The 27,650-nt window shown below is 38.7% G+C and overlaps 1 protein-coding gene across 1 annotated transcript in view; it reads right to left on the bottom strand.

Moving 5' to 3' along the window:
• Positions 1 to 27,650, bottom strand: part of LOC149263302 (nitroreductase family protein) — an 83,857-nt gene that overhangs the window by 35,497 nt on the left and 20,710 nt on the right. Inside the window, exon 2 of the mRNA XM_089426100.1 lies at positions 9,596 to 9,785. Coding sequence (XP_089282226.1) covers positions 9,596 to 9,785 — 190 coding nt within the window. The remainder of the gene's footprint in view (positions 1 to 9,595; positions 9,786 to 27,650) is intronic.

Genomic DNA, 27,650 nt, shown 5'->3' with positions numbered 1-27,650 from the left:
CTAAATTGTAATCCTTATTTTCTCATAGGTTCATCGAAACATCATTCAAGTTTTCAACTTCAAAGTTCAAAATCAAACATGCCAAGGAAATTGGACCCTTTTTGGGAATTTGGTGAACCTAATGCTCTGAATGATAGACTAAACTTGACTTGCAAGTTGTGTGGACACCATATGTCCGGGGGCGTGTACAGATTGAAGTATCACCTTGCAAAAATCCCTAGATTTGATGTAGGGCCCTGCAAAAATACAAATCCTGAACTCATCCAAAGAGCCATGAAAGCATTGGAAACTTTAGACCACAATAGAGAGGCCAAAAAAGAAATGAAGCGGCAACTAAAAAAGTCAGTTGAACAAGCAAGTGCCACTGGTTCTACTACAGCATCAACCAATCCGGTAGTTGCCTCATCATTTTTTGTTCCTCGAACCACACCTAGTTCACAGCCATCTATCAGTTCAATGCTAAAAAAAACTGAGAAAGAACAAGCTAACAAGTTGCTGGCAAAATTTCTCCTTTGGAGTGATATTCCTTTCAGCATTGTAAGGAATAATCCATTTTTCCAACCTGCTATTGATGTTATTGCAACTGTTGGCCCAGGGTACAAATCCCTTCTTATCATGACATGAGAGGCCGAATTCTTCAAAATGAAAAACTTGACTGCACCAAAAGGTTGGAGGATTTCAGGGCATCATAGGCACAAACAGGATGCACTGTGATGTCAGATGGTTGCACTGACCAAAAGGGGAGAACCCTTATAAACCTAAGTCACAGGACATGTCCTCTAGGGTCCCGTGTCCCGTATTTTACGTACTAGACACAAAAACGGCCCTAATACGTGTCGAATACGGTTTTTATCGTGTCCTGTAAAATGGAACACGTATTCGTCAGTTTTCGTCGTGTCCTGAATTTGGAAAATGCGTATTTCGTTGGTAGAAAACGTTACCTGCATAAGCTGCAATTTTTTTTAAAGAAACAAATAATTTTTGAGTGGGGCAGCTTAATGATCAAGTTTAGGCCCTAGTATTGATATGCTATTCATGGTAATGTTAAATTCTTAAAGTAAAAGTGACATTCTCCTTAATCTTCATTTTCATCATTTTACTTAAATTTTTAACATTACCATGAAATGACTCCGGATGTTTGAGAGTGGTTCCGACCTCATTGGATTTCATATAGAAAAAGTAGAATTTTAGATTTCATTCAAAATGCAGCAGACTTATCAGTTTTTCAGGATTTCAGGATTGGGAGATTGTAATGTTTCCAGGTGACACCACCTGCCCAGGCTACCCCTGCCACTAGTAGAGGACGTGGTCTACCTCCTATAACTCTTACTTCTAGTTCTTCAGCTTCTAGAGCATAGCAAACTCCACTGCCAACTCCACCAGCACCAGCATCTACATCTAGAGGGAAAGGGAAAGTTGTGGCATTTTCTCGCAAGAGGGGCAGAGGAAATCAATAGGATTAGACTTCAGTTATTTTCTTATGTGCTTGTAAGTTGTACATGAACAATGAACAATGAATATTCAAGAATCAAGACCAAGCATATCACATTCTAATTTCTAAATAGTAAATTTTGATTCTACTTATTTTTTTAAAGTGAACTATGAACTTTGAGAAGTAATTATATTTTAATTTGATTAGATAAGCTGCAACCTGCAATTTAATATGGATAAAAAACTATATTTCGATATATATATATATATATATATATATTTTATTAAATATATATAAAATGTGTCCCCTGTGTCTTGTTTCCAGGTCGCTGCGTTTCGTATTGAATACTCGTATTTACGTGTCCTCCGTGTCTTGTGTCCTCGTGTCATGTGACTTAGTTATAAACTTCTTGGTTAGTTGTCCCAAGGGGACTATGTTTATCAAATTTGTTGATGCATATGCATAAATCAAAGATGCAAGAACTTTATGTGATTTGCTAGATGTGTTTATTTTGGAGGTGGGTGAAGAAAATGTTGTCCAAGTCATAATGGAAAATGCTGCAAATTATGTTGCTACTGGCAGGGTGCTTATGGACAGGCATCCTACTTTATTTTGGACACCTTGTGCTGCACACTGTATTGATTTGATGTTGGAGGACATAGGGAAAATTCCCTTTGTCAAAGATATTGTTGAGTCATCCAAAAGCATTACAAAATTTACATATAACCATACATCTGTACTTAGCTTGATGAGAAGATTCACCAACAAAAAAGAGTTAGTGTGCCCCGTCATTACACGGTTTGCCACCAGTTTCAGATCTCTTCAATCCCTCTTGAATTCTATGTGGAATGTGAAGAGAATGTTTCTTTCAAAGGAGTGGCGTGCTTTGCCAATGAGCCGCAAACCAAAAGGAGAGGCCGTATGCAAACTAGTTTCATACCAGGAAGACTTCTGGATGGGAGTGCAGCAGGTGTGCGCCGTTACTGAACCTTTGGTAAAGGTTCTTCGGTTAGTTGATGGTGAGAAGCCCGCAATGGGTTATTTGTATGAGGCCACGGACAGAGCCAAAGAAGCCATTCGGGCCTACTATGATGATAAAGAAGATGAGGGGTTTCAGAGACAACTCCTCCTATGGGGAGTGATTGATAAGTGATGGAACAACACACTCCATCGTCCCATTCATGCTGTTGGGATTTTCATGGATGGATTCTTATCCTGTGTCCAGAAGATGGTGTGATCTCCAGCAGAACGTACAGAGATCTCTAAAGAAATTGAGACATATAGGATGGCAGATGGCACATTTGGCTTTGACATGGCTATGACTAATAGGACGATTAAATAATGCCAGGTATTTTTTAGTTTGTAACTTTGTTTCAAATTTCATTGTCTCTTCAAATTCCATTTTTTTCTTATATTTATTTAAAAATTTATTTGTAATTTTGTTGTAGATGCATGGTGGAGAATGTATGGTGCCAGGGTACCCCTTCTGCAAAAGCTTGCCATTCGAATCCTCAACCAAACATGTAGCTCCTCAGGATGTGAGCGCAACTGAAGTGTATTTGAAAAATACACAACAAGAAGCGCAACAAGTTAACACTTAAAATTTTAAAATATTGCAAATTTCCAAATAAATTTTTGAATTCAATTAACAATATTTTTTTTATAATTAATATTATTATTTCATGATCTTTGTACAGGTTGGAGCCTCAGCGACTTAATGACATGGTCTACGTCTACTACAATCTTCGATTGTAGGTGAGGCAACTTGAGAGGACACCTGATATGGAGGCCATCGCATTGGATGGGATTGACACCACTGCTGCATGGAGGGTTGAGGCCGAAAGGCCTCTCATAGAATCTGTTGATGATTGGTTAGTGCAGGGTGTAGTGGAGGGGGAGGGGGAGGGGGAGGAGGAGGATTTGGAGCAACAGGAGGAGGAGGTGAGTCAAGTGACACCACCTACCGAGGCTACCCCTAACACCAGTAGAGGACGTGGTCTACCTCCTATAGCTCCTATTTCTAGTTCTTCAGCTTCTAGAACACAGCAGACTCCACTGCCAACTCCACCAGCACCAGCATCTACATTTAGAGGTAAAGATAAAGCTATAGCATTTTCTCGCAAGAGGGGCAGAGGAAATCAATAGTATTACTTATTTGGTTCATTTCATTGTATATGACATTATGACTCATGATATGAGATATATTATTATATTTTTTGTTGATATTTTGAGGCTAAGTTGGAACTCAAGAGTCAGGACTTACTATTCAGGACATGATTCACTGTTATGTGTGAGTTTAGCACTAGAAATGATATTAAACATCTTATATATTAGTTCTTTTATCATATTTATGTGTCAATGTATTTATTTTATGTTGTAGATGGTTTAGATATTAAAAAAATTGAAAAAAATGAATATTTTAGTACCAAACGATTTTTTCCCGATTATTACCGGTTTTTCCCCAATTATTACGATTTTTTCCGATTTTTTCCTCGCGCTGATATTATCCGAATAACGATTAGTGCAACATTGTTTTAATTAACTCAAAAATAGAATTTTTGAATTAATTTCCCCAAAAAAATTGACTTTGACTTAACCCCCAAAGATCAAAGGTTTAAAATTTAGCAAAATAATTAATTTATCTTAATCCCTGGAGACCTTTTAAAATTTAATTTTTTAGGACCGACGAATTTTGCCTTTGGAGAATTCAAATTTACCTAGGACCTAGAATTAATTAAATTTTTGGCAATTTTAATTAATTTTGGGCCAGAAATTTTAATTAATTAACCTATGAGGGGATAAATTACATCACAAGGGGGAAAACCAATTTGTAATAGACCCTCACAGATTACCCATTTCTGCAACACAAATATAATCCAACAAACCAAGTAATTTGTAATAAAATAATCTAACCAAATAGTTAGGATTATTCCCAAATTTCTTTTACATAGACTCGATCTAGAACACTAGGACTCACCTAAGATCCTAGTGACAATCATTCCAACTTTTGGGTAAGACTGGAAGGAAAAACTCTACCGATTATTCGAAAATGAATCAGTGAGACGAAAAACCTCCTAGAATGGAAATAATCACTAGAAAGGTAGGTTTACCCAGGTCATTACATACATGGCACGGGTCTGCTGAGATTATTTACATTATACACATGCAGAATGGATTTACATAACATCTTGGAATTTAAGCTGATAATGATAGCTAGACGGCATAGACACATCGAACAGGCGCTATCCCTTTTGCGAAAAAAGGGGTGCATTGCTATGGGTCGTTGACACATAGTGGTCAACAAAGTGCATGAATAAAAGATCCATGATTGTAGTTTGTAGCAAAAGTCCTCTGGACCTGGAATGATGAACATTTGATGTTGTTAAAAGTATGTCTTTGCAATTTAATTTTGTGAACTATCAGTTCTTTGCTGACAGGGTTGGGCTACCTCAAACAGTTTTAGGATCCACTTCCCATGAAGAAGTATTTTTGGCATACTAGTTGACATTGATGAATCATTGTTGGTAGATTTGATGGATCCTTGTGTTGCTTGATAGAGTTTGGATATATATATATATATATATGTGTGTGTAGTTGGGACAGAGACATATTCATGAATTGAGAAAAATGTTGTTGTTGCCTCCCTGTGTGAGGGAGTGAGGATGGATAAGGTATTCCTTTCTTTATGTCATGCAATTGCTCTAACATAATAGTGGAATTGATGTCCCATATAAACTGGAGAACAAAAGATTGTTGCTCCAAGTTCTGCATAACGCAGCATGATTATTCAGTGATCTATTTGAGTTGATATTGAGCCTCATCATATACAGTGGGTTGCTGCAAAGAATCTTCTGAGATATCATCATAGTCCTATCAATCATGGACTGAGGTACACTGTCAGGGATCTGAAACTACATGGATATGCTGATGCTGATTGGGTTGGTAGTATAGTGGATAGAAAAGGTACATCTGGGTACTCCTCTTTGGGGTCCGCTTCAATTTCTTGGATGAACCAGAATCAAAATTTTGTTGCTCTAAGCTCTGCAGAGGTTGAATATATTGAATGGCCTGTTGTGAAACCATTTGGTTAAGGAAGCTCTTTAATGAGCTATTTGAGCACGTCTTGGATACCACCATCATTTATTGCGATAATTAAAGCGTGATTCTTCTCTCAGAGAATCATGTGTTCCACAACCAATCCAAATTGATATCAAGTACCATTTTATCTGGGATATGGTACAGCGGGGAGCAACAAGGCTCCATCACATCACAACGGATAAATAGGTTGTTGACATCCTTACAAAGCCTTTAATCTTCAGAGAGAGACTTGGAGTTGTGGAAAGACCCTCTCATGAGGGTCCTGCTTGAATTGAACATTGAACTCTAGGACCTCCTGGGGGGGGGGGGGCTAGGGTACTTCTTGGAGCTATATTAGTAGAGGGTGAGTCGTTCACCTTCCCCTGTGCAATATATACCCCAGTATTATAAATTTATATATACATATATGTTGGCGGATGACACATGTATAGGGTGAGTGGTTCACCTTCCCCTATGGTGGTTGACATGTGTGTAGGGTGAGTGGTTCACCTTCCCCTACGGATGATGATATATGCATAGGATGAATGGTTCACCTTCTCCTATGGCATATGGGCGGGATGAGTGGTTCACCTTAACCTACAGATGCCCCATCGTACATTCTACCCATGTAGTCTGGGACTCTTGGAAGTACCTCTCATCTAACCAATGAGTTGGGAAAAGAGAATAGGGAGCATAGCACTACAGATGAACGCATCGTGTACTGTCGTACTCCCTATGAGTAGGATGCATGACGTTCAACAACTTGATCTGGGATCAAGTCTGGTAGTGGTTCTCCCCCTGGACATGAAGACTTGCCTTTGTCACTCTTGGTGAGGGTGGCAGGGTCTTGTGACCCACCCTCTTTCGATCCTTGGAGTGTGATCCTTTCCCTTGCGGTAAGTTGATCTCACATATTGGATAGAGGGTTGAGTTGGGCTCCCCGATGTGGTTCCAGGTTGAGCAAGGCTCCCTGATGTTGTTCTAGATTGAGCTAAGCTCTTCGATGTTGTTGTGGGTTGAGTTGGGCTCCCCTGTGATGTCAGATTCTTCTTCTTCTTTAGATTCGAGATTGTTCAACAGATGGAGATGAGCTGAGACGAGATATGTCCTGATGACGATAACGAATTACTGTGTGGATGCTTCCCTACGATGATAAATAAGTTGATTTTCCCTATGATGATTCTTCTTCTTCAGCTAATGATCGAGTTATGTTGAGATATGATGAATATCTTTCATATGTCTTTGAGACTGGTATGGTTTGAAGAGCTGATCTCCACTACCTTTGGTTATGGATTCCTCTTATTTTATGAGTAACTATGAGATGGGTTTTTCCTATGACACAGTTGTCTGTCTTCTCTAGACTGAAATTTGCACTCTTGAGATTCGTCATGAGACAAGAAGCTTATAATGCTGATAAAAATTCCTCCCTAGCTGAGAGGGAATGTTAAATTTATGAAGCAGCTTAGGGAAGAATTTCCCTTGATTTCTTAAAGTGAATTCAAATTCATTGGCAAAATTTTATTTTGAAAATAATTATGAAGGTGTCTATTTTAATTTAAATTATTAATGTCTTGCGCCTGAGATATTCAAAGTCGGCTTCAATATGTATTTGGACGGAAAACCATTTTATTTGTAATTCAAATTTAAATTTATCATCAATGAATTCATGTTGGCCCATCCAATAGTTGTGACCCTTCAAACTATAACAAATCACTATATATATCCCATTGGGGTGCTCCTCAAAAGTGTGAATTCTAATCTGCAATTTTCGGATGGCTACCTCAGTAAGCTCGGATGACTCAGATTTCGGTGACTTCTGTGGACCTCGCTTCCAACTGTAGTCTGTAACATGACATTTCTGTTTTTTGCATTATCCAGTGTCAGAGTCTCCAAAGTGTCTCAGCATCTCAGGTTACTTGCATCTCTGTGGAAAGGCTACTCGCTCTTTGTGGATGGTCTCATTATATATGGGCCTCTGTGCTTCACATTTACCTCAGTGAAATGTCATCTATGGCTCTCGCATTTTACTATATCATGGCATCTATGGTACTCTCATTTCTCTGTATCATGGCTCTCACTTTCCATTGTCTCTTGGCATCTCAGTGGTATCACAGTTATGTTTGGCACTTGGCATCTCAATGGTATGATCACAGTCACAGTATATTGGCTCAGAGTCTCGACTATGGTATTCATATGGTCTTGATGGGCAGTCTCTCAATTGCGCGTATTCTCTGCGATTTGATACAAAGTATGTTGTCTCTGCGTTATGGTTGCAATGATATGTATGGAGGTCTCAATGCTTTTCTGCACTGGGTGTATTGTTTCCAGTGTTGGAAATATTGGTATCGGCAAAATATTGACGAGGCTCTTAAAATCATCTTATCGGAAATATCGGCGAAAATATCGGAAAATATCGACAAACATAAAAAATCAATTTTTTCAGATTTTTAAACATATAAAGCAATAATGATATTTAACCGAGATTTTCAAACTATGGCGATATTTAGCCGAGATTTTCAAAATATCGCGATATTTAGCCAATATTTTCAAAATATCGCGATATTTAGCCAATATTTTCAAAATATCGCGATATTTACTCAAGGATATATCGTTTTGTTGAAAATATCGCGATATTTTCAAATATCTGCGATATTATCAACACTGGTTTTTATTTTCAAATATCTGCGATATTATCAACACTGGTTTTTACAGATCTATGCTAGCAGCTATATTCATATATACATATAGAGTAATGGATATGGTCAGTGGTCCTTATATGGTAGGCACAAGCACTCTCCTGGCATCCCTATAGTCTCAGCGTCACTATTATATGGATCTGTTTCAGCACTAGATGAGTATTGGCCCTGTTATATAAACTGTATGTATGGCATGATCAATCGCAGAGCATCACAGATGTATGATAGCAGTATTGTACATTAGGTTCAGTTACATCACCATTACAATATATGTATGGCTCTATTGGCATCACAGTTCAAGAATATGTATGGTATCGTTCAGTCCAGAAGCAGTGACAGTGTTTATATATTGCAGCCCTAATATCAGTATGGCAGTGTAGTGTAACAGTATTCTCGATAAGACTTGTTCACAAACGTAGTTGTGAACAAGTCATGTATAGACCCTGAGCAGCCTAATGATGATATTTGTACTTTGTACCTCTCTGTTGAACTTTCAATGACAATCTAATAGAAGAAGTTGGAAGGGTTTTAACCCTTGTGGGGTTTTGCCCTGGTCTCTGACCAAATCTCGGTATCCTCTGTGTGCATACTTTTCTTCTTGTGATTTTTATGTTCTGTTGCTATGATGTCATTGTTCTTTCTATATAATTGCTGATGATGCTTAAATGTCATGGGGTGAATGTAATCTGAAATGATGAAATGCAATTATCTAAAGCAAAGAACAATCAGCCCTTAGAAAATTTAACAGGAAACAGTAAATGTCGCTTCACAAGCTGGACATATTGGTATAAACTAATGAAACCTATTTGTATACAGTTATTTTAATTAAGAGATTAATCACTCCTGATATTCCAATACATTAGAATAAAGAGGGAATTTTCACAAATATTTTAGGATATCAAACCACTCCAAGAACTTCATGAAATAAAAGTGTGAAATCACAAGGCTGAAGCCCAATTATTCTTTGCTAGGGCACACACCACATTTGAAGTATTTCCTTCTCTAAAGAAAACTTTTTGGAGGTGGGCCCGTTCTACAGGGTATACATTTACCTCCTAGTAAGCATTATTGTGTCCATTCTGTTAAATTTCAGAGATCATTCGTTGTTATGATCTAGTTTCAAACTCATTTTGCTGTCTTGGAAACTAAAATTTCAGGATGATTTGAATGATGATTTACAAACTAACACATATATGCAAGATGCATCAAAAAATGGGATGTATAGAAATGACAAACAAAACAATGAAAATAAAACTCATTCAATTGAAGCCTTGGTCATTGGACAAGCTCACTTTCAACACTTTCACATGCAAAAAATAAAATTGCAAATGCACATGAAAAATCACATATAGACTTAAATTAGAAGACTAATAAAACAATAATAAATTACCTGGATCATCAAAATAGCATCCAATGCCAGTTGCAGATATTCCAACTGCGTGTGATTCTAAATATAACACCTGTCCCAGCAATCCAGCTTCCCAGAAGAGTCGAGGATACATCCAGGCATGTCTGTTGCGTAGGGTTGGCTCAAAATGAGCTAGCATTCCTAGGCTGAAGCAACCATCACCGGCAATATCCTGCGTTTGGAACTGAATTATTAAAATAGAAAGAAACAACTATACCTACTTTACTAAATAATAAAGGAAGAAAATACCTGTAAAATAAGAGAAAACAAATATTTTCCAAAGAAAATGAATATATCAATAATAACCTAAATGCATTTGATTTAATTCAAACTAATAAGAATATATCGTCCCAGATACTGATGAGCCTTAAGATGCTAATATTCAAAAAGTGCCTGTAAATATAGTGTGACATAATCTTTTAGCATTTTCTATTTAAACTGTGCTCCTTTCATGGATGAGCTTTATTTAGAGAAGCTCCCCATTCTGCAAATTATATATAAATATAATGCATACTGAATATAGTGTACAACTGTCAGGTGGAAATTGCTCTAGTTACTTGTCTCTGTTATGTGTAATTGCTTTATTGCTTTTTGTGTTTGCTTTTCCATGATCACCTGTCAGCACATATCAATTGGTATCAAAGCCTTCAATTTGGACTTTGGAGTTCTGCAGTTCTTGTAACATTTTTATTTTCCTCTGTCCACAATTTTCCTTCAAAGTCTTGGTCTGTAGCTTTCTAAGGATTGCTATCAATCCTCACCTATGGTTTCTCATCAATAAATTCAAATAATATGCACAGGGATGCCTTCCGGAAGTTATTTAAAGGTTGTTACTGTGTACCTTGACCTGATCGTTTCAGTTTTTAAAGTTTAAGCAGCTTTTATTACACAAATTTCTCACAAAGGCCTAGAGTCAAACTCAAAAAAGTATCACTGATGACCAAAAACTCGTGGTTGTTGAGTTTCATATGGGGGACCCAGCCCTTACCTGGTGGCACTCCCAGATTCAAACACCTGTTGTATCCAAGCAACGAACTATTACATTAGGCACAGATTTCAACTGTTATCCAGAAACAGTCCTATCCTCTTGGATACTATGAAGGAAGCTTAGTTCGGATGATGGACGCTATGGAAGGCCACAGAAATGAGTTCGATGAAATCAAAAATGGTATTGTTGAGATAAAGGAAGCTATCTAGACAAGTTCATATGCACTTTAAAAATCTACCAAAGCAGTGAAGCATTTTCAAGGTCAAGAAGTTCATGAGGTACTTGGAAGAGCAAGTGGCATCACTTGTGACTTTGACACATGATCAAATGAACATGATAGTAGTACTGAACAAGGCCATTGGGCAGGATTTGTCAAGTTCATCAATGAAGGCGAAGTTGAAGGAACCAAAGTTATCTGATGGGACTATGTTAATTTTAGATAACAATGGTATGTTCTATGCTTTAGCACAATTTACTTCAATGTTCCTTTAGCAGCCCGATGACAATTTCCAATTATATCCAGTAGCAATCACATTAACTTAAACACATTGACAGTAAATATCGATAGAACATAAAAACATGTGCAGAAGACAAGCCAAGGCAAGAGGACACAAGATATGGCAGATACCAGGGACAAATCCCAATGCGGGAAACCCTTTGATCAAATCTTCTTATTATTCTTCAATAGTTCAGCAGAGAGAAAGTACAAATATCAGAATTACATGCCCAAGACAGTCCTGTCAAATCAGCAGTCAACAACAGTCAACTGCAGCCCTAACCAGAAAGTCAATGGTGGTCAAAGCAGCCCCAAAATGTCCTCCAAGCAACTCGTTCAACAGCAGAAAAACCCGGCCTGCCAAGGGAGTCAAAATAAACCCAAAAACAGCTCACTCAAACCAGTCAAAAGCTCCTGTAATTTCTACGGTCAAAGGCTGAAGTCAATGCTGAAGTCAAACCAGTCAACCTATCCCAATCACAGTGAAAATCATGTGAATCAATGCGGCCTTCAGAAATCGGAATTCTTCTCTCCAAATCGAAGTCAAAACATGGTCAAACAGTCCAAGTCAACATTGGTCAATGCTGACTTGTTTCTTGAAATTTTTGGCCTCCAAAACCAGTGCAGAAATTCATCCTCTTCCACACGTGCGAAGTAGAGAAGCCTCCAAGTTGTACGAACCAATCAAGAGAGGAGAAAGAGAGATGATGTGATGTGTTGAGATGATGTGAAAATGAGAGAGAGGTCACTTATATTTATACACTTCGTTGAGGATCAGGGGACACATCCATTGGGCTTCATGAGCCTACATTTGACTGAGGCTGACCTTGACAATTGTGCATGAGAAAGAATAAAATCAAAATTCCATTTCTGTTTGTGCTTGACAGAATGAGATGATCTTTATATCAAAATTGGACCTCTTGAATAGAGGAATCCGATGCAATAATCATCTCCATCATATGAGTTGTCCTAAGGTGGAATTTGGCTCTAGTTTCCAATTTTAACACTCCCTCTCAGCTAGGAAGAATTCCACATGCCAATCCAACTGTCATCATGCCATCTTGTCATCTTGTACCATCCCTGTCATCACTACCCTACTCTGTTGAACCATGAAGTAATAATGAAGAAGAAATGATCGAAAGTGAGTCATAAGATCATACCACGCACCACTGACTAAATTCAGTCCTTGATCCCAGGATCAAGTTGTTGAACACCATTCAACCTAGTCATAGGGAGTACGGCAATACAGGATGCGTCCATCTGTAGTGCTATGGTCCCTAACTATCTTTTACCAACTCATTGGCCAGATGAGAGGTACTTCCCATGAGTCCCAGACTCTATGGGTAGAATGTGTGTTGGGGTGTCGACAGGAGAAGGTGAACCACTCATCCTGCTCATATGCCATAGGAGAGGTGAACCACTCATCCTATGCATATGTCAATCGTAGGGGAAGGTGAACCACTCACCCTACACACATGTCAGCCATAATGGGATATCACAGGTGAAGGTGAACCACTCACCCTGTATCCAGCGCACCACTAGAGGAAGGTGAACCACTCACCCTATGGCCGCTCATAGCTCCAAGAAGTACCCCAAGCCCCGAGGAGTTCCCAGAGCTCTATGTCCAACTCATACGGGACCCTCATAAGAGGGTCATTCCACGACTCCAAGTCTCTCTCGAAAGGTTATGAATTTGACCTTTCCCAATGGCTTTGTGAGAATGTCAACAACCTGCTCATTTGTTCTAATGTGTTGGAGCCTTATTGCTCCCCATTGTACCATATCACGAATAAAGTGGTACCTGATATCAATGTGCTTGGAGCAATCGTGGAATGTAGGATTTTCTAATAAACAAATCCCACTCTGGTTGTCGCAGAAGATCACGGTGATATCCAGCACGTGCTCGAATAGCTCACTAAAAAGCTTCCACAACCAAACAGCATCACAACAGGCCATACTCGCAACAATGCATTCGGCCTCGACAGTGCTTAATGCAACCGATTTTTGCTTCCCGCTCATCCAAGATATTGAAGTAGACCCCAAAGAGAAGCAGAACCCAAACGTGCTCTTACGATCCACCACACTGCCAGCCCAGTAAACATCTGAATATCCATGAAATCTCAAGTTCCCAGCAGTGTTATGAAACCAGCTCAAGAAAAGATAGAAAAGATAGATCAACGCCTTAGAATTCAGCCTCTTCAAGGGGCAACCTCCTTTACATTACATAAATGAACAATTCTTCGATGATACAAATGACAAAACCTCCTTTCTATATATAGGAGTCTAAGGAGTCACAATATAACCCAGCCGACCTAACAATAATACTATAAAGCCACAAAAATAACAATAGAGGGTTTCTATGGGGCACAATAATAACAATATGGGGGCAATAGGGGCACAACAATATTAATAAGGGATACAACTACAACAGTAATGGAGTAATCACTAGTATTATAGGGATCTAACATGCCCCTCTCCTTCAAAAAAGTGTTGTCCTCAATGCTTGAGTAGTTCTGGATGCTTTTGTATAAAATTCTCATCCTCCCATGTGGAATCTTCAGCGGATAAGTTCTTCCACTTGATGAGATACTTTGAAATTGATTGATTTCATAGCTGTCTAGTTCTTGTCTCTGTGACTGCTTCCTGTTCCAATATAATTTTTCCTTCCTCGTCAAGTTCTGGAAATATTGTTTGAACTGGGAGCTTGTCGCCTATAACCTTCTTTAAACATGAAACATGGAAAACTGGGTGCACTCAAGAAGCTGCAGGAAGCTCCAATTTGTATGTCATAGTACCAATCTTTTGCAACACCTTGTACGGACCATAATACTTTGGTGATAATTTATTATCCTTCTTAGCTTGCTTAAGGGACATTTGTTTATATGGTTGTAGCCGTAGGAATACCCAATCACCTACATCAAAACTTCTTTCGTTGCGATGTTGATCTGCCTATGGTTTCATTCTATTCTGTGCCAACACGAGGTTATCCTTTAAGAGTTGGAGGACTTGTTGTTGATGTTCGATGTGATGTTCCACTGCTTGAACCTTAGAATTTTCTCTTAAATATGATGTGATGGATGGTGGCTGATATCCATAAAGTGCCATAAATGGAGTCATTTTTGTGTTGTATGGAAGGATGTGTTATACCACCATTCAGCTAGAGGCAACCATTTGACCCATTGTGTCTGTTTATCAGAGACAAAGCAACGAAGATATCCTTCCAGACATTTGTTTACTATCTTAGTTTGCCCATCAGATTGAGAATGATAAGATGAGCTATGAGCTAACTGAGTACCAAGACAATAAAATAATTCTATCCAAAAATTTCCAGTAAAGATGGGATCTCTGTCACTTACAATAATCTTTGCATTTCCATGTAGCTTTTGAATTGTTTCCATAAATGCAGTAGAAACTGTACTGGCTTTAAATGGATGTGATAATGCACAAAAGTGTGCATACTTGGTAAGTCTGTCAACTACCACCATGATGACATTCTTTCCCTCAGACTTGGGTAAACCTGTGATAAAATCCATTGAAACCTCCTCCCAACGTTAGCTTGGAATGGATAAAGGTTGTAATAGACCCGGGGTCTTAATTGTTTCAACTTTATTTTGTTGGCAAACCAAACATTCCGCCACAAACTTTTGAATATCCGATTTAAAGCCATCCCAAAAAAATTCCTTCTTAACCCTGTGGTAAGTTTTTAAAAATCCTGAGTGCCCTCCTAAGGGAGAAGTGTGCAATTCCATAAGAATCTTTTGTTTGAGTTGGGAATTCTTACAGAGGTATAAGCGATCTTTGTACCATAACGAATCATTTTGCCAGCTAAATGTATCATAAGTACTAGAATCTTGTTGTAACTTTTGAATAAGTGCCCACACTTCTTCATCATTCTTCCATTCCTCCCTTGCTTCGTTTATCCAATCGGGTTGGATAATAGAAATGGCGCACAACAATGCTTCCACATCCTCATCCTTTCTTGAGAGTGCATCTGCCACCACATTTTGTTTCCCTTTTTTGTAGAAGATTTCAAAGTCATAACCCAACATCTTTGTGACCCACTTTTGTTGCTCTTCAGAGGATAATCTTTGTTCTAAAAAGTATTTAAAGCTATCATGATCTGTTTTTACCTTGAAGTGTCTTCCCATTAGGTAGGGTCGCCATTTCTTAAGTGCATATAGTATTGCCAACATTTCCTTCTCATAAATAGCTTTGTGTAAAAAAATTCCCTTGATTGGACGGCTTTCAAAAGCAATGGGTCTTTCATCTTGCATTAAAACAGCACCAATTCCATTTCCTTAAGCATCACATTCCACAATAAAGGTTTTTGTGAAGTCCGATGTAGCTAAGACCGGTGCTTGGCACATTACCTCTTTAAGATGTTCGAAGGCCTTTGTTGCTTCTAGAGTCCATGAAAATGCATCTTTCTTCAATAATGTTGTTAGAGGTGCTGCTATTCTCCCATAATTCTTAACAAACTTGCGATAATACCCTGTCAACCCGAGAAATCCTCGCAGATGCTTTATGGATGTGGGGATTTTCCATTCCTTAATGGCTTTAATTTTGCTAGGGTCTACCTTAACTCCTTCATGAGATACATTATGACTCAGATATTCCACCTCTTGTACTCCAAAGAAACATTTGGATCTTTTTGCATATAATTGTTTCTCCTCCAATAGTTGTTGCACCCTGTCAACATGTTCAACATGATCCTTCCAAGACTTGTTGTAGATTAGTATATCATCAAAAAATACTAACACAAATTTTCTAAGGAAGTGTTTGAAAATGGAATTTATCAAACCTTGAAATGTAGAAGGTGCATTGGTAAGGCCAAAAGGCATGACCAAAAATTCATAATGACCCTCATGAGTTCTAAATGCTGTTTTCGGAATGTCTTCAGTCTTCATTCTGATTTGATGATATCCTGAACGAAGATCCAACTTGGTGAAGTAAATTGATCCATGCAATTCATCCAGTAATTCATCAATGACAGGAATGGGAAACTTATCTTTAATAGTGAGCTTGTTGAGCTCCCTATAATCCGGACACATGCACCATGATCCATCCTTCTTGTGCACCAATACTACTGGAGCAGAGAAAGAACTTTGACTAGGTTGAATTATACCAGCCTCTAGCATTTCTGCAACCATACGTTCAATTTCACTCTTTTGGGCATAGGGATATCTGTACGGCCTGATGTTTGGAGGAACACTTCCTGGAATCAAATGAATAGCATGATCATGATCACGAATAAATGGGAGACCTTTGGGAGTCTCAAATACCTTGGAATGATTGTCCAAGACTTTTTGGAGATCTGGAGAAATAGATGATTCCGATGTGGAAACATCTAGCGAACATAATTGTGCAATTACACCTCTTTGTTCCTTTTTTAGAAGCTTTGTCATACCGTTAGAGCTGATTATCTTTCCCGGTTTCCCTGCAATACCCCTTAATTCAACTTCCTTTCCTTCTGCATAAAATTTCATAAAAAGTTCTTGAAAATTAAAAGATATTGTACCCAAGGATTGTAGCCATTGGACTCCTAGTACAACATCAGCACCTCCCATTGGAATGGAAAGCATTGCGCTAGTCAATACATATTCTCCCATGGATAGCTTGATATTATGGCACTTTCCAGAGCAATTTATTGTTCCTCCATTTGCAACCATCACTTGACACTCTGGTGCTGGATATAAGAAGCAATTCAATTCTTTTGCTACCTTACAATGAATAAAATTGTGGGTATTTCCTGAATCAATCAACACTATTACCTTTTTCTTCTTGATTTGTCCTTCTATCTTGACGGTTTGAGGAGTGGTAATTCCCGCCAATGCATTACAAGATATGGTCGGATTCATTTCTTCTTTATCTAGGCTTTGTTCCTGAAGTATCTCCTCCTCTTTTGACCTTTCTTGCTCCTTTTCTTCTTCCTCTTCACAATCTATGTAGAATAATTTCTTCTCAGCACACTTATGACCTTTAGTGTATTTGCTATCACAATTGTAACAAAGCCCTTTTGCTCTTTTTTCTTCCAATTGTTGTGGTGTCAACCTTAAAAGTTGTGGAAGACGAGGGGCAACAACACTTCCATCTTTATAGTTGTGAGTGGTATGCTTCCTGGTTGCCATAATTTTGCTTTCCATTTTTCTTGCTAACCTGAATGCCTTCTCTAATGAATCAGGTTCCCAAAGGCGAACATCATGTTGGATATTATCCTTTAAAGACCCTATAAACACATCAATTCTATGCTCCTCTGGAATATTTTTTACTCTTATGTTCAATTTTTTGAACTCCTCAATGTGCTCCATTATTGAACCCTTTTGTTTGAGACTTATCAATTGGCTAAAAAAAGTGTTGTTTTTTGTATCCTCATAATGTGCTGTCAATTCTTCCGTAAAAATTGCCCAAGTGATAATTTGTTTATGAGAGCAAAGCCATTGATACCATACAAACTGATTTGGTTCCAAATATAAAGTTGCAATACGTACCTTTTGTGTGTTTTGCACATTATTGAGATCGAAAAATTGCTCCATCTGTAATATCCATGTTGCGGGATCCTTGCCATCAAACTTCCTCATATCGATTTTTGGAATATGGTGGGTCTTCGATCCAACATTAGAGTCTATGAAATCATGATTAACATTTCTTTTGTTCTCATCATGAGTTTCCTTTACTACCCTTTCACCATTAGTAAGCATTTCTTGTAGAAACTTTGTCAAATCTGTCTTCAAATCTTCCATGCCTGTCTTCAAATCTTCCATGCTTGTCTTTAAACAATCCATCTTAGCTTCTACGCCTTTCTTTAAACCATCCATCTTAGCTTCTACATCTTTCTTTAAACCATCCATCTTAGATTCTGTTGCTTTTTGTGCAAGTGACACTTGTTGCACTTGGTCTCGTAATTTTGATATATCATGTTGCATTTCTTCCTCTTCTTCATGAGTCATGCTAGAGCTTTCAGGTTGCCTACTAGGTGTTTGCATTTTCTTCCCTCGGGTCATCAATTACCGATAATAATGCTTTACTATGCCCTTTGAATTCCTTCAAACTAATTTTTCAAACCAAGCTTATGCAAAAATTTAAAAAAACTACACACCTTTTTTCACTTTGTAGGAGCTTGATATTGAATCTGATGTATCTCTGTAATTTTGAATCATCTAGTTCTGAAATTGCAACCTGCGATAGCCCTTTGTGTCCTCTTTCCAATGCCACCAATCTGATCCAAATTGGATTCTCCACGGAAGAGTTATGCCAAATCTCCCACAGTGACCTAATTATAGACTAGTTCAGTAGAGCGAACTTGTATGACGTGCCACGAGTCACTGTTTCGACCTTTGGCTCTAAAAAATATATACAAGCTACAGTCCATCATCTTTCTGTACCTTCTTACGAAATTTTAATCCGATGCTCAAAGAGAAAGTTATGATGATTTTCCCCAAGTCACCTGTTTGGAATGTAATTCAGGAGTCTGCAAAAAGACCAACTTCCTCAGATCATATCTCCGCAAATATAGAGTGAAAAGCTCTGAATTTCGGACCCGAGATTCAGCGCAATCTCTTCTCAAATGGGTTTTTTTTTTAGCTTCTGAAATGTCGCAGAAAAAAAATTTATAGCGAAAATTCCACAATGACCTGTTTGGAGCAACGAAACCCTAGAATCCAAAGCTCTGATACCAAATGTTATGAAACCAGCTCAAGAAAAGATAGATCAACGCCTTAGAATTCAGCCTCTTCAAGGGGGAAACCTCCTTTACATTACATAAATGAACATTTCTTCGTGATACAAATGACAAAACCTCCTTTCTATATATAGGAGTCTAAGGAGTCACAATATAACCCAGCCGACCTAACAATAATACTATAAAGCCACAAAAATAACAATAGAGAGTTTCTATGGCGCACAATAATAACCTAAGTCACAGACACGTCCTCCAGGGTCCCGTGTCCCGTATTTTACGTACTGGACACGAAAACGGCCCTAATATGTGTCGAATACGGTTTTTATCGTGTCCTGTAAAATGGAATACGTATTCACCACTTTTCGTCGTGTCCTGAATTTGGAAAACGCGTATTTCATTGGTAGAAAACGTTGCCTGTATAAGCTGCAATTTTTTTTGAAAGAAACAAATAATTTTTGAGTGGGGCAGCTTAATGATCAAGTCTAGGCCCTAGTATTGATATGCTATTCATGGTAATGTTAAATTCTTAAAGTAAAAGTGACATTCTCCTTAATCTTCATTTTCATCCTTTTACTTAAATTTTTAACGTTACCATGAAATGACTCCGGATGTTTGAGAGTGGTTTCGGCCTCATTGGATTTCATATGGAGAAAGTAGAATTTTAGATTTCATTCAAAATGCAGCAGACTTATCAGTTTTTCAGGATTTCAGGATTGGGAGATTGTAATGTTTCCAGGTGACACCACCTGCCCAGGATACCCCTGCCACTAGTAGAGGACGTGGTCTACCTCCTATAACTCCTACTTCTAATTCTTCAGCTTCTAGAGCATAGCAAACTCCACTGCCAACTCCACCAGCACCAGCATCTACATCTAGAGGGAAAGAGAAAGCTGTGGCATTTTCTCGCAAGAGGGGCAGAGGAAATCAATAGGATTAGACTTCAGTTATTTTCTTATGTGCTTGTAAGTTGTACATGAACAATGAACATTGAATATTCAAGAATCAAGACCAAGCATATCACATTCTAATTTCTAAATAGTAAATTTTGATTCTATTTATTTTTTTAAAGTGAACTATGAACTTTGAGAAGTAATTATATTTTAATTTGATTAGATAAGTTGCAACCTGCAATTTAATATGGATAAAAAACTATATTTCAATATATATATATATATATATATATATATATATATATATATATATAAATATATAAACGTGCCCCCCATGTCTTGTTTCCAGGTTGCTGCGTTTCGTATTGAATACTCGTATTTACGTGTCCTCCGTGTCTTGTGTCCTCGTGTCATGTGACTTAGATAATAACAATATGGGGGCAATAGGGGCACAACAATATTAATAAAGGATACAACTACAATAGTAATGGGGTAATCACTAGTATTATAGGGATCTAACATGATACCTGATATCAATGTGCTTGGAGCAGTCGTGGAATGCAAGATTTTCTAATAGACAAATCCAACTCTGGTTGTCGCAGAAGATCACGGTGATATCCAGCGCGTGCTCGAATAGCTGACTAAAAAGCTTCCTCAACCAAACAGCTTCACAACAGGCCATACTCACAATAATGCATTCGGCCAAGGCAGTGCTTAATGCAACCGATTTTTGCTTCCCGCTCATCCAAGATAATGAAGCAGACCCCAAAGAGAAGCAGCACCCAAACGTGCTCTTACGATCCACCACACTGCCAGCCCAGTCAACGTCTGAATATCCATGAAATCTCAAGTTCCCGGCAGTGTATCTCAGACCATAGTGGATTGCACCCCATAGATATCTCAAGAGATTCTTAGCAACAATCCAATGAATGTGATGAGACTCAATCATAAATTGACTCAACGTGTTCAAAATGAAGCATATGTCAAAACGGGAGTTGACCAAGAACATTAGAGCCCCCACAAGTTGACGATACTTAGTAGGGTTGGCTAATCTGAGTCCAGCAGCACTTCCACATAGCTTCTTAAAGTTGAGTTCCATCGAAGTAATCACGAATTTGCGATCCACCATCCCACATCTCTCAAGTAGCTTCACAATGTATTTTCCTTGAGAAAGGAAAATATAACCTAGCTTTTGCCAAACCTCCAGCGCTAGGAAATAGTGCATCAATCCTAGGTCATTCATTTCGAACTCGAAAGCCAACTCCCTCTTGCATTGATGAATGAGAAGGTCATCACCTATCAAAAAGAGATCATCCACATAAAGGACCAAAATGAGGGCTCTGTCCTTTTCAACCATGACGTATAGGTTCGAATTAGCATCACTCCTTGTAAATCCTAGCTTCATAAGATAGCTATTGATCCTCTCATACCAAGCCCTAGGGGCTTGCTTCAATCCATTGAGGGCTTTCTTCAACCTACATACATGTGTCTCACGATCTTCAACCTTGAACCCCTCAGGTTGTTCTACATACACTTCCTCCTTAAGTAAACCATGCAAGAAGGCAGTTTTGACATCCATCTGGTGGTAGGCTCCATCCTTGCGAGGCACCAAAGGCTATAATTGAACAAATGGTGGTGTATCGAGAAACCGATGCAAATATCTCATCGTAGTCTACTCCTTCCTTTTGAGAGAAGCCTAGAGCTACAAATCTGGCCTTGAACCTTTCAGCACTCCCATCAGCGCCATGTTTGATCTTGTAGAGCCATTTTGACGTAACCACAGACTTGTCCTTGGGTCTAGGAACCACATCCTAGACATCATTCTTCATGATCAATTCATACTCCTCATTCATCGCATCCTCTCAAGCTTGTTGCTTCACGGCTTCTTCGAATGTACAAGGCTCAAATTGTACAATGGTACTCATGGAAGCTAAGTACCCTTGGTAACTATTCGGCTTCTTGCTTTCACGAAATGTCCCCCCTCGGTGCAATATGTTTCTCAGCATCTTCAAGAGTATCTTTGAGCCACAGAGGTCTTTTTCTTGAAGTAGAGGGCTCACTAGAAGGTGGATCAATGGGATCCAATGGACCTTCAACATCGGGCATCAGTTCATCAAACGAAAGTTCGTCCTGCTTTTATTCATCAGCGTCATCATTGTCCTTGCTAGGGATAGGAAGATATCGAATCTTTCTAAGAGCATAATCTTCATCAAAAGTAACATTATGACTTAATTCCACTTCCTTTTGACCAAGCACATAGATTCTATATGCCTTTGAAGTTTCACTATAGCCCACAAACATTCCTTTCTTCCCAGATGCATCTAGTTTGTTTCTTTTCACTTTTGGCACATGAAAATATACGGGGCAACCAAAAATTCTAAAATGAGAAGCATCAGGTTTCTTACCAGTGAATACTTCTTCGGGTGTCTTGAAGTCCAAAGATTGATGTGGGCATCTGTTTTTAACATACACAGCGGTGTTGACAGCTTCTCCCCATAACAACTTCGGATGTCCTTGATCATGTAGCATAACACGGGTGGCTTCTATGATAGTACAATTCTTCCTTTCGGCAACACCATTTTGTTCGGGAGTATATGCAATAGTGGTCTCCCTCTTAATGCCATCTTCTCTACAATAGTCTTTGAATTCATTTTTTTGAGAAATCTAGGGCATTCGAAGTTAACAATTTCTCTGCTTGATAATTGCTTGTGATACACTTTTACTTCTTAGCTTATAATCTTTTCTTCGTTATGTTATTATTGTGTTCTCTTCATCAAGACAATTACCAATATGCACAATAAAGTGACACAACATGTAGGCTTCTCAGCCAGGTCCAAAAACTCTCACCTCTTGAGAGGAAAACCCAATCAAAATTCTTCTTCTAGATCTTCAATTGATAAGTACCAAGATCATGACACAAACCCTTGACTCTAGTATCCTCCCAGGAACCTTGTCACTATCCTTGATGCTCTAACTCTTCCTTTCGCCTTTCCTTCTTGATCTGGAACTGCTCTCCTCGGCGCCTAGAAAAACTCGGTCTCTATACTTCACACTACTTCTTCTTCGTTTCCCTAGAGAATCTCAGTCTCTAGGCCTTCACTGGTCTTCACTAGAGAAACTCAGTCTATAGATCTCGATCACCCAAAAGAATCCTCCTCTTGCTGCCCCAGAAGAAACCCTCTTTTGCTTGCCTAGAACAGACCTTTCTTCACTACCCCAGAAGAATACCTTCTTAGTTGATCCAAAAGAACCTCTCCTTCACACTTTCCAAAACAATCTCTCCTTCGTACTACCCAAAAGAAATCTCCATCGTTGACCCCAAAAGAAACCCTACTTCGCAATGCTCAGAAAAATCTTCTTCGCACTTTTCTTGATCCCTTCTTCACACTTCTGCTTCACCGAATTCAAGTCGAGTTTTCTTGTTCAAATTGTATCTTTAAGTGAGGAGTTGGGCTATTTATACACCTACACACATGTCTTTTAGGCCGACATGTTCACTTGAGGTTAGGCCGACTTCATCTAGCAGTTTCTCCCATCATTGTAAGTTGACTTTAAGAGGATAAGGGACAAGGTCTTGGAGGATACTTTACATAGACAAGATTGAATCTTTTACAAAGTGTAACATGACTTCATTACATGACAATAACTAACATTTTATGACTAGATGACACATAAATCCTAAAGACTCTCAATGGGAGTCTTGACTCAAAAACAAAATCCCTTGCTCATGAAACCCATGAAGCAAGACAATAAAATAATTTAATTTTATCTCATTACATAAAATCATATTTACATGTCAATATGAAGACCCAACCTAATTACATTTTTCAACACATTTGACTCATATTCAGTTCCATTATCAGTCCCCAATATTTTGATCTTCTTCTCTATTTGATTCTTAACCAAGGCTTTGAAAGAGCAGAACCATTTGAATACTTCATCTTTCTTCTTTAAGAAATAGATTCATTTTTTGCGAGAGAAGTCATCCACAAAAATAGCATAGTACAAATATCCACCCAAAGATGTCACGGGTGTTAATTTTAGGTGTGTTCTATGCTAGAGCAATTTATTTCAATTTCTTTTCCACATTAGCAATCACATAAGCATAAAGTAAACTGCAGATAGATCATAAATATAAATCACAGAAGACAAGCCAAGACAAGAGGACACGAGATGTGGCGTTAGCCAGGGACAAACCCCACAATGTGGGGAAACCCTTAATCAATTCTTCTTTTATGTTCTTCAAAGTTCAACAGAGAAAGTGAGAGAGATAGTACATTTACAATAGAAGTCAATCACTTTGACTTTTTATATCGGCATGAGATCAATTGAAGACATATTGCTTCAACTGATTCTCTAAGGTGACTCGTTCACCTATCATAGTGTTGCATCTCGTCTATTTGCTGCACATTACCGCGTGACACCTTGTTGTACTGTCACATGTGTTGAACCTTGATGACTGAGCTACTCTCATCTTCATGCTGCTCATCATGCTGCATCTTCCATGGTCGTATTCATCATCAAGCTGCCCATGCTCATGATCTCATTCATCATTATGCTGCCCATGCTCATATCATCATGCATCATTATGCTGCCCATACTCATATCATCATGCTGCTTATTACGCTGCCCATGATCTCATACATCATGCTCTCATACTCATATCATCATGCATCATTATGTTGCCCATGATCTCATACATCATGCTGCCTTCCTTTGGAGACAGATGCTCCCACTGTTTCAGCAGTGCCCGGTAGTTCCGGCTTTTCTGGCAGTTCCGACAGTTCCGGCACTTCCCGCTTTTCCAGCCTTTCCGGCATTTCTAGCTTTTCCGGTGTTTCTGACTTTTCCGGTAGTTCCGGCTTTTCCGGTGTTTCTAGCTTTTCTGGCAGTGCCGGCTTTTCCAGCAGTTCCGGCTTTTCCGGCAGTTCCGGCTTTTCCGGCGATTCTAGCTTTTCCAGCGTTTCCACTTTTCCGGTAGTTCCAGCTTTTCCAGCTTTTCCGGCTATTCCGGCTTTTCCGGCTTTTCTAGCAGTTCCGGCTTTTCCAGCTTTTCCGGCTTTTCCAGCAGTTTCGGCTTTTCCTTAGGATCTTTCCTCCTACTAAAACCCAAAGACAAGTAGAGAGAGGAAGAGATCCAAGTGTATGTAGAAATGACTTGAAGTCTTCTTCTATTTATACTAAAATGTAGAGGTTGAATAGACATGACTGTTAGGCTTCTGAGCCTACATAAGTTGCTGGCCAACTCAACAATTTGTCCATAACATAAATAAATTCATAACTTCATAAATACTTATTGGAATCGGATGATCTTTAGATCAATCCTACACCTCTCAATGAAAAGGATCCAATAAAAATATCAGCGGCCATAAATAATATGACCCACATGGAGTTTGGCCCTAGTTGCCAATTTTAACAAAGTGTATCATGACTTCATTACATGACAATGACTAACATTTTATGACTAGATGACACATAAATCCTAAAGACTCTCAATGGGAGTCTTGACTCAAAAACAAAATCCCTTGCTCATGAAACCCATGAAGCAAGACAACAAAATAATTTTATTTTCCTTATTTACATCTCATTACATAAAATCATATTTACATGGCAATATGAAGACCCAACCTAGTTACACTTTTCAACACATTTGACTCATATTCAGTTCCATTATCAGTCCCCAATATTTTGATCTTCTTCTCTGTTTGATTCTCAACCAAGGGTTTGAAAGAGCAGAACCATTTGAATACTTCATCTTTCTTCTTTAAGAAACAGATCCATTTTTTGCAAGAGAAGTCATCCACAAAAATAGCATAGTATAAATATCCACCCAAAGATGTCACGGGCAACATACCTAATAGATCAGAATGGACCAATTGAAGAATATCGATGGTTTGAGTTTCACTTGTGGGGAATGGTCCCCTTGTATGTTTTCCAGCTTCACATCCCTGACAAACACCTTCATGATTTAAGTTGAATTTGGGCATACCTGTGACCATCTTCCTTACATCAGGTAAGGCTTTGAAATGAAGGTGAGCAAATCTCCGGTGTCATAATTCGGATTGAAGAGAAGTATCACGAGTCATTGCTCCCAACGAACTTCCTCTAACCTGATAAAGACCTTCAACCCTAAATCCAAGAGTGAATGCATCTCTTGGGTTCCTTTTCCAAACACGAACCTTCCCATCTATAAATGTCATCGTAAAACCTTTATCTTCCATCGTAGAAATAGAAACCAAGTTATTTTTCAGATCAGGTACATATAGCACTTCTTGTAAATGAAGAGTTTGACCTTTGATTTAAGTGAAGAGTAACAGTGCCAATTCCTTTCACGGGATAAGTGGCATTATCCCCAAGTATAATCTCCATATTCGTCTTCTTTTCAACCAAATTTGAGAGGGCCTCCTTGTACCCAGTGAAAGGCCTTGAGGCACCACTATCAATTAACCAATGGTCCAATGTGTCCGGAGGGGAGGCGATGCTGAGCACAGAAATAAGATAAAATTATTTTTGCTTTAACTTCACCTTTCTTGTACTTTGTTTGTGCAGCTGCAGATGCATTTGAAGGAGACTCCACTACTCTTCCTTTGACAGAGTCCATAGCATCATTTTCTTCCAATGTCAAATCTAGAGTCATCTTCCATGCATAATAGTCGGATTTGTCCTTAAGCTTGTCCTCAGATTTGACGAAAGATGTAGTCGTCGTTGGGACTAGTTCCAAGTCCTTGTCCAACAGCTTCCCTTGCTTTTCCTCACTCTTGCTTGGGCTTTGTCTTCACCTGAGCTTTGATGCCATGTTAATTTTAGATAACAATGGTATGTTCTATACTTAAGCACAATTTACTCCAATGTTCCTTTAGCAACCCAATGACAATTTCCAATTATATCCAGTAGCAATCACATTAACTTAAACACATTGACAGTAAATGCAAATAAAACATAAAAACATGTACAGAAGACAAGCCAAGACAGGAGGACACAAGATATGACAGATGCCAGGGACAAACCCCAATGTGGGGAAACCCTTTGATCAAATCTTCTTATTATTCTTCAATAGTTCAGCAAAGAAAGAGAGAGTACAAATATCATAATTACGTACCCAAAACAGTCATGTCAAATCAACAGTCGACTGCAGTGCTACCCTGAAAGTCAACGATGGTTAAAGCAGCCCCAAATGTCCTCCAAGCAGCTCATTCAATAGTAGAAAAATTCGGCATGCCAAGGGAGTCAAAGTAAACCCAAAAATAGCTCGATCAACCCAGTCAAACGTTGTTGTAATTCCTGTGGTCAAAGGTTGAAGTCAACGTTGAAGTCAAACCATTCAAACTACCCCAATCAACTCGAAAATCATGCCAATCAATGCAGCCTTTAGAAATTGGAATTCTGCCCTCCAGATCGAAGTCAACGCATGGTCAAAGAGTCCAAGTCAACGTTGGTCAATGCTAACCTGTTTCCTGAAATTTTCGGCCACCAAAACTAGTCCAAAAATCGTCCTCTTCCACCGATGCAAAGTAGAGAAGCCTCCAAGTTGTACGAACCAATCAAGAGAGGAGAGAGAGAGATGATGTGATGTGTTGAGATGATGTGAAAATGAGAGAGAGGTCACTTCTATTTATACACTTCGTTGAGGGTGAGGAGACACATCCATTAGGCTTCATGAGCCTACATTTGACTGAGGCCGACCTTGACAATTTGTGCATGAGAAAGAATAAATTCAAAATTCCATTTTTGCTTGTCAAAATGAGATGATCTTTATATCAAAATTGGACCTCTCGAAAAGAGGAATCCAATGCAATAATCATCTCCATCATATGGGTTGTCCTAAGGTGGAATTTGGCCCTAGTTTCCAATTTTAATAGACTACAAGTGCCAAACTACTTGTGAACTTTTGTTGGGATGTGGAGCAGATGTTAGAACAACTAGGACAATGTTATGATGAAGCTAAAGTAAATGTTGTTGCAATGTATCTCACGGGAACTGCAAAG

This window comes from Pinus tabuliformis, chromosome 6 (assembly GCF_031772625.1).
Source record: "Pinus tabuliformis cultivar Carrire ecotype Pingquan chromosome 6, CPIR1, whole genome shotgun sequence".
NCBI classification, from domain to species: Eukaryota; Viridiplantae; Streptophyta; class Pinopsida; order Pinales; family Pinaceae; genus Pinus; species Pinus tabuliformis.
Note: the sequence above shows the minus strand (reverse complement) of the source record. Positions and strands in the feature narration are given on the sequence as shown.